Source organism: Vitis vinifera, chromosome 6, assembly GCF_030704535.1.
Source record: "Vitis vinifera cultivar Pinot Noir 40024 chromosome 6, ASM3070453v1".
In the NCBI taxonomy this organism is placed as follows: domain Eukaryota; kingdom Viridiplantae; phylum Streptophyta; class Magnoliopsida; order Vitales; family Vitaceae; genus Vitis; species Vitis vinifera.
In genome coordinates this window covers 7,090,965-7,098,840 of record NC_081810.1, presented here as the reverse complement: position 1 = coordinate 7,098,840, position 7,876 = coordinate 7,090,965, and the positions used below count along the sequence as shown (strand labels likewise).

The 7,876-nt window shown below is 38.5% G+C and overlaps 1 protein-coding gene across 1 annotated transcript; it reads left to right on the top strand.

Annotated features, from left to right (window-relative positions):
* Positions 1 to 207: 207 nt before the first annotated feature.
* On the top strand, positions 208 to 3,473 carry LOC100253483 (uncharacterized). Its single transcript, XM_010652624.3, has 3 exons — positions 208 to 529; positions 804 to 2,550; positions 2,755 to 3,473. The coding sequence occupies exons 2-3, from the start codon at positions 1,022 to 1,024 to the stop codon at positions 3,002 to 3,004; spliced, it is 1,779 nt and encodes a 592-aa protein (XP_010650926.1). The 5' UTR covers positions 208 to 529; positions 804 to 1,021; the 3' UTR covers positions 3,005 to 3,473.
* Positions 3,474 to 7,876: the final 4,403 nt, after the last annotated feature.

Here is a 7,876-nt window from a genome sequence, read left to right as displayed (position 1 = left end):
CTAATGCACCGCCAAGAAAGAGGGTTATAAAGTGGCCACGTGTCCATATGCAAGAGAAGAGTCGGTGATATCACGGTTTCACAAACCATTTAATGGCCTTGTGCTCGGTGTGAATACGTGGCGAAAAGGGAACGGTCAGATGGGATCAGATTTCCGTGAGGCAAGCCGCGTTGGACCTAAATATCTGAGTCGTCCACGAGCGATTTCGTAGGCGGCTGACGCGGAGTCGGAGCCAAGTTCCCACCTTTCGATGCAATTTGACTGATTACCGAAACTGCCCTGCCTCCATATACACAATAATATACGGTTTCGTAGTATACAAAGTCATGTATTCAAGATCTACAACTCTTTACGTATTCGGTGTGATTTTTTTCCTTTCTGCGAGAAGGGAAGAGGTCTATCGCATATATAAGCCTCAGAGGCCACCCTTTCTCAGTCGCTCAGATAAAAGTGAAGCTACGGTCGTACTTTGCTTTAGCCTTCGCCGGAGTTCTCACCGGGCAATTATCGGAATATTCATTGAATCTGAGTAAGTGTTCTTGAAAACTACAGATGTTGTTATGGTTTTAGATCTCGTTTTCGTTGTTATCTGTGGCATATGTGTGGTTTTGGATTGAGTTTTCTGATCCGACTTTCTTGGGTGAATGATGGAGTGAGATGGTGTGACAAAAGGAAATTTCTTAATTTGAAGTAAACGAGTGTTTGTGTTTTTTTTTTTCTGTCCATTCGGTTTCTCAGATTTTCCGGGAATCGTTTATTGATTGATGCGTTGGCTTAATTTGATTTGATTTATTTGGTTGCAGGTTGGAGTGAATTGAAGGCAATAAAGCAACTCTTTTTTTCTGGATCCGCTCGAGAAAGTTGCGAGATTTCCGTTTGGAGGGACAGAAAATTCTTGTTTACTCAAGCTTTTTGGGAGGGACTTGGATTCCCTTTTTTAATGACTCTGTTTGGCTAAGCTTTTGGGGTTTTTTTTCTTCAACTGCATCTCGACGTTTTCAGAGTAGTTTTCCCATCAGAGATGGGAGTGAAGGTAGCTACGACCTGTTTGCAGTGGTCACAGCCAATTGTTTCCCACTCGCCTTCTTCTTCTCAAACTCTAGCTTCCGCTATCTCATCTCCCCCTTCCAAACGTCGGAACCGCTGCGACGGAGGAGCGCTCGTGTGTCGATACGTGCACAGACTGGACCGATCAGCTTTCTTCGGAATCCCATCCACTAAGCTCTGCAGTTCCCGATCCTTCGAGTCTCCAAAACCGAGAGCTCACAAAATAAAAAGAGCTTGCAGTGCAGGTCTAGATTCATTATCCGATGAAGAATTCTCGAAGAGAATTGAAGAATTGGCTCTTAGATTTCAAGTCTCCGACGAAGATGAAAGTACAACGAACAACGCCATGGATGCAGAGTCTGAAATGGTATCTGATTCTATAAGTATGGACGCCTGTAATAGTGGAGATTGTTTCAACAGTTCCATCGAAATTTCATCCAAGATCAACTTCGTACAGAAGCAAAGACTATTTCCGTCCTCTAAGCTCGAACCCGTAGAGCCTCCGTGGCCAGAAATCCGGTTAGACCCACCGGACTGGCCTGGAAGAGATGAGATTGTGCCGGCGAATATTGAACGAAAGGCGAACAGTGTTGATCTTCCGCTTTCGCTTCGAATCATTAAAAGAAAGAAGCAATGGCAAGAGGGATTCAGAGAAGCAGGGGAATCCGCATACTGTTCCGTGAAAAAGGCCTTCTCTTCAATGGTGTTCATCATTCGAGAGCTTCACAGTTTCACGTTACAGATGAGAGAAGTTCTCCTCTACCAAGATTTACAGGGCATTCTGGATCGTGTCCAACAAGAAATGCACGCTTCCTTTGTGTGGTTATTTCAACAAGTGTTCTCCCACACGCCCACTCTCATGGTTTATGTCATGATCCTCCTAGCCAACTTCACCGTCTACTCAATAGCCAACAACACCGCAATCGCCGCTTCTCCCCCACCAAGTCCTCATGCTGCTACCATCGAGTCGGTTTTAGTATCCGATTCTCAGCAAGACAAGCAACAAAAGTTCGATTCCTCCATAATCAAGAAGTTCTCGGTATCTTCTACAAACGGTAAAACAACTTCAATCGGAAACAATGGCGGCGGCGGCGGCAAGGTCCGACCCGCCGCTAGTGGAACCGACGGAGACGGCCGTTTTGACAGGTCGGAGTTCCACCAAACAATCCTTCCCGATGGGGTCTCTCAAATCTCCATTGGAACTACGAGAGAATCCGAATCAGTATCAGGCGAGGTAACCAGAGAAGAAGAAGTAGCTCACTGGAACTCAATCGTCGACGAAGCTTCGAAAATGCAAGCTGCATTGCGAGACGAGTCTCTAGACCACGAAACCATGCAGAGATTCGTTTCGCCGGTGGAGGCGAAGATCGAAGCTGACGACTACGCCGACTACTTCAGAGCAGAGCTGCTATACCAAATGGGCCTTGCCCGTGAGCCGAACAATCCTCTTCTCCTCGCCAACTACGCCCAGTTCCTCTATCTCGTTGCGCACGACTATGACAGGTAAAAGTCGCGTCACCCTCCTCCATTGCCGAGTTAAGTCGGTGCCCATTCTACGAGTCAAAAGATTTGTAGTCTTTTTCCAAATCTCCGATAGAGACGTGTGTGGTTACCCGTTCATAGAAGAAGAAGAAAGAAGTGGAATCAGTCACGAACTTCTCACGTGGTGTTGATTGTTGACCTTAATTTTTCTTTGCTTATTCACAGAGCGGAGGAGTACTTCAAAAGAGCGATAGCGGTGGAGCCGCCGGATGCGGAGGCGTACAACAAATATGCGAGCTTTCTGTGGGTGGCGAAGAAGGACCTTTGGGCGGCGGAGGAGACGTATCTGGAGGCGATCGCCGCCGATCCAAGTAACACCTACTATGCAGCCAATTACGCGCATTTTCTCTGGAGCACCGGAGGAGATGACACGTGTTTCCCCCTGAGCCCCTCTGACGACACCCAGGACGCATAAAACCCCCCAAAAAAATCGAATTAGAATTAAAAATGACACACCGCCTCTACCCTCGCCTGTTTGTTGATTTTTATTATGAAATAAGAAGAAGAAAGAAAAAAGAGAAAAGGAGACTTCGTTTTTTATTTTTCCTCTGGCTTCTTTGAGATGTGGGAATGTGGGAAATGCGGGGGCCGGTGTTGGGGCGCGCGCGAGGACGCACATGGTCGATAGGAGATCCGGAGATATTCGGGATCTGTTTGGCCACTTTATTCTCTTGGTGAGCGGCTTACTGGAGATCTACTAATAGGCCAATCGAGAGCTGTTGCTTTGGGTGTTGGGGATCGCATTTTGCATAGATTGATATGCTGCTGCCCACATGCCAAACTGTGATTACATTTTTGGTTTTGAATTTATTTTATTTTTGGAATATTTGTCATTTTTAAATCATAGAAAAAAATGTTGAGAAAGAGCGGTCTGAATAATCCAATCAAGTGTGGGTAATATTTGTTGAAAAGAGAAATTTTGAGTTGGGAATGGGGTGTGAACTAATGGGCTGTTATGACTGCATATAAATGTGAAAGGGGATTGTAGTTGATGGAGTAGGCTCCATTCTTCGATAACTCCACTTTTTTCAACAACACTAATTATTAGAAAGTTGATGCACGGGCAAAAGTCCATTGGCTAATGGGGCAACTATTAGCAAACATATACCCTGGGGAAAGCATATGTTTGGAGTAGAATCACCAAAAATTTGGACCCCTTCTATAAGTGCCCATTTGAATATGAGAAGCTTTTGACGAGTCCCACCAAAACAGGAAAGCCAAGAGAACATCAACCAGATGTGGTAGTTACAAGGTGGGTCAGGCAAAGGATGGTGGTGGTTGACTGGTTGTTGCCACATTAAGTGGCTCAATACTGCTTGTTCTCTCAATGTTTTACAATGCTGTCTTGTGGAGGAAGATAGACCTCCAACATATAGCCATGGCAATTTATAGATGTTTAAAAATTTTGTGAAATATATCATTTCTATTAAGACAGAAGCTCCAAGTACCAAGAAGCACTGCTAACATTCTTGCCACATACACATCATGCATGAAGAGGAAAGACGTGATATAGAATTTTCCTGAAATTGAGTGAATATTGGAGTTTGAGAAAAAAGTTTTTGTGAAAAACACATGGGGCGGACTGTGGAGTGCATATTTATGGGCCCTTGCTCATTGGGATGGGCGTTTGGACAAACAGACAATGACGGCAACTCACGTGAAGACATGGTGAGATTGAGCTGCTCCCATGTCCCCATTACTCTCCCTCCCATGCCTCCCTCCTACGCCAACAATACATTATGGAGGATGTTTTTCTACTTGGGTGTATGCATGCATGCACATTAATTTTTATTTCATATGGAACGCATTTATTAATGTTGAGCCTAGAACGGATGAATGAGTTTTCTTTCAAAATTAAAATTGCTTTTGGAATGAGGTTAATGGGGTGTTTGATAAAACTTAATATTTATTATTTAACAATTTAAATTGTCCTTAAAACTTAATACTTAATTTTTACTTTGTGTTAAGGTTGTTTGAAAAAATCAACTTAAGATTTATTTTAAATTATCAAATTAACATATTTATTTTCACAAATTATAATTAGGGTAAAGGAGGTTGAGTGTCAAGGTTGTGGAATAGCAGAAGTGAAAGAGATTGTGGACTTAATTAAAGCAAAAGAGATTGTGGAGTTAATTAAAGTAAATGAGGGTAAAAAGGTAAAATGAAGATATGAACTTAATAATAAATTAATTATTTTTACTTATTACTTAAAGTTGTTTTTTACTTTAAGTCATATCTGTTAGCTCAAGGGTTCTCATAATAAGGTTTTGATGATGACAAATCGTGGTTAAGTTACTAATTGGTTTGAATTGTAAAGAATCTCATGTATTAATTTGGAAATTCATCAAATGACTTAATGGATACAAGATCAATACGTTAGGAAGACCTTTAATTATAGGAAACAAATGTAAGATGAATGCATGAGTACACTTAGGTTTCACATATCATTTCATGCATCTTTGGAAAACTCGGTTTATTCTTTAAAGTTACAATTTCATTAAAACCCGAGTTTTATCAAATGTGCCTTAGGTAAAATGTTTCAAAATTGACATATTTATTTACCTAAAGACCTTGCTTAAGTATTAGAAGAGAAAAGAACATAAAAATATAGGTTTTAGGGACCAAAATGTTGAACCGGTCGAGGCATTGGGCCAATCGGCTCAACTAGCCAAGGTACCAGTCGACCGGTTCCCTTTGCTTGGTCAAGGAGTGCAAAAAACACCTCTTTTCTAGTAGCCTTTCCTTTCTGATCGAGGTATCTTTCTTCCTGGTCAACCTCTAATTGAGGTCCGGTCTAAACAACGGTAACCTGCTAAAACATTAAATGTTCCAACGGCTAGTGAACCTGTCGACCCTCAGATCGACTGGTTGAGACTGCTTTTTGATTTTATTGGCTCCTGATGTTGGAAACCTATAAATAGAGAGCCCCACTTCATTTATGAGATATAGAACATATGCATTTATTTGTATACCAACTTGTTGTTGCCTTAAAAGCTCTCATTTATTTCTTGGTGCATTAAATCTTCACGTGCATATCCTTTAGTGCACATTTGTAATTCATCCTAACTTTGATTTGTATTTGAGCTATTATTGAGCTAGGTTGAGGGATTCATTCTTGTAAAATTGAGTGTTAAAACCTTAAAATGAGTTGAATTTTGAAGAGATTGTGTAAGAGCTCATTGGAGTTAGAATTCAAATGTAAAGGAGATTAGAAGCTTGGTTGAAGCTTCAAGTTAGTAGAACCCTCACTCGGTTAGGAGCTTGAGGAGAGTGGATGTAGGCAAGGAAGTGTCGAACCACTATAAAATCCAAATTTGATTTCTTTAACTCTATCTCTATTTAGTTGCTTCACCCCCCCCTCTTGGGTGTTTTTCTCATTTAAGATTAACCTTTATTTTCTCAATATCATTAAGTTATTTTACCAAACATTATTAATTTAGTTAATGACTTAAATTAAGTTATTAAGCCACTTTAAGTTATTAAGTTAATTTATCAAATATCCACTAAATTATATTAAAGAAGCTATTAGTCAAAGAGTTCTTCTAATCGCGTTTTGATGATAACAAATCATGGTTAAGTTGTTAATTGGTTTGAATTATAAAGAATTTCATGTATAAATTTGAAAATTTATCAAATAACCCAATGGATGCATGATCAAGACAATTGGAAGACCCTTAATCGTAGGAAATATATGCAAGATGAATGCATGGGTGCACTTAGGATTTTCATATCTTTTCATACATCTTTAAGAACTCGGTTTATGCATTAAAATAACATTTTCATCTAAACCTGAGTTTTATCAAATGAACCTTAGACAAATTGTTTCAAAATTGATATATTAATTTACCTAAAGACCTTGCCTAAGTGTTAGAAGCAAAGAGATCAGAAAAAGATAAGTTTTCGAGCAAAAAATGGTGAACCAGTCGAGGCACTAATGAATCAGCTCAACCGGTTAAGGCATCAGTTGACCGATTGACCCTCCTTGGTCGAGGTTCGGTTGAGAGATGCAAACATTTTCTCTTTTCTAATAGCATTTCTTTCCCGGTCGAGGAATATGTATTCCCAGTCGAGGTTTAACAATCACCTACCAGACATTTAATGCCTAACGGCTAGTGAACCGATCAACCCCAAGCTCAACTAGTTGAGGTTGTCTTTTTGACATTTTGGCTCCTGAAGCTAAAAATCTATAAATTGAGAGCTCCACTTCATTTGTGAGTAAGAGAACACCAACATTTATTTGTTTACCTACTTGTTCTTGCCTTAAAAACTCTAATTTTTTTGTTGGTGCATTAAATCTCCGTTTGCATATTCTTTAGTGCACTCTTGTGATTCTTCCTAATATTTAAATTGTATTTAAACCTTTGTTGAGATAGGTTGAAAGTTTTAAACTTCTTATTTGAGTGTTAGAACCTTCAAGTGAGTAGAGACTTGAAGAGAATTGTGTAAGAGCTTATTGGAGTCGAAATCCAAGTGTAAAGATAATTAGAAGCTTGGTTGAAGTTTCAAGTATAGTGGAACTACTCTCATTCTGTTAGAAACTTAAGAAGAATGAATGTAAAGAAGTGTCGAATCACTATAAAAATTGAGTTTGCTTTCTCTAATTTTATCTCTTTACATTTGTGATTTTTGTGCTTAAATTTATTGTATTTGATTTTTTTTAAAAACCCCAATTCACCCCCTCTTATATGTTTTTCTCTATTAAAATTAGCCTTTATTTCCTGAGAAGCTCAAAGCTTTGGTTATAAGTAAATAAGTTCTCAATGAGTTTTGGGCTTTAAAATTTGCTTAATATGAAATACTACTTGGAATTGCTTTTTTCCTTTTGGTTTTTAAGTTATGAGAGAAAGTTGAAATGAAAATGATAAGTTTTTAAAAATAATAATAATAATATTATTATAAATTTGACTTCACACTAATTACTTTTGATAATCCTGGTATTTTTACTTAATATTTACTTTGGTAAAATTATAACTCTTCCTAGAGTTTTTCCATATTTTCATTGTGATCGTGCAAAGTGGGTTATTTAAAAAAAATTATTTTATGACTAATTTCTTTAAATAAAATTAAATTGTAAAAGTGAATATACAAAGCCAATCAAGTCATATTATGAAAAGCATAACTTGTATTGGGAAATGGGGAAAGTTTAAAATAATGAAAATTATTTAAAGACTTATTTATTTATTTTTTAAATTATTCATTCTATTCATACAAGAGAAATAAAATTAAAGAAATATTTCAATTTTATTTTTAAAATTTTGTCTTCAATCATTCGTTCCTTCCAAAATTT

Excerpts from the sequence above, each read along its gene's own strand:
- LOC100253483 (XM_010652624.3), top strand. The coding sequence starts at position 1,022 with ATGGGAGTGAAGGTAGCTACGACCTGTTTGCAGTGGTCACAGCCAATT. Across the intron at positions 2,551-2,754 it reads GTTGCGCACGACTATGACAG|AGCGGAGGAGTACTTCAAAA; the intron begins GTAAAAGTCGCG and ends GCTTATTCACAG.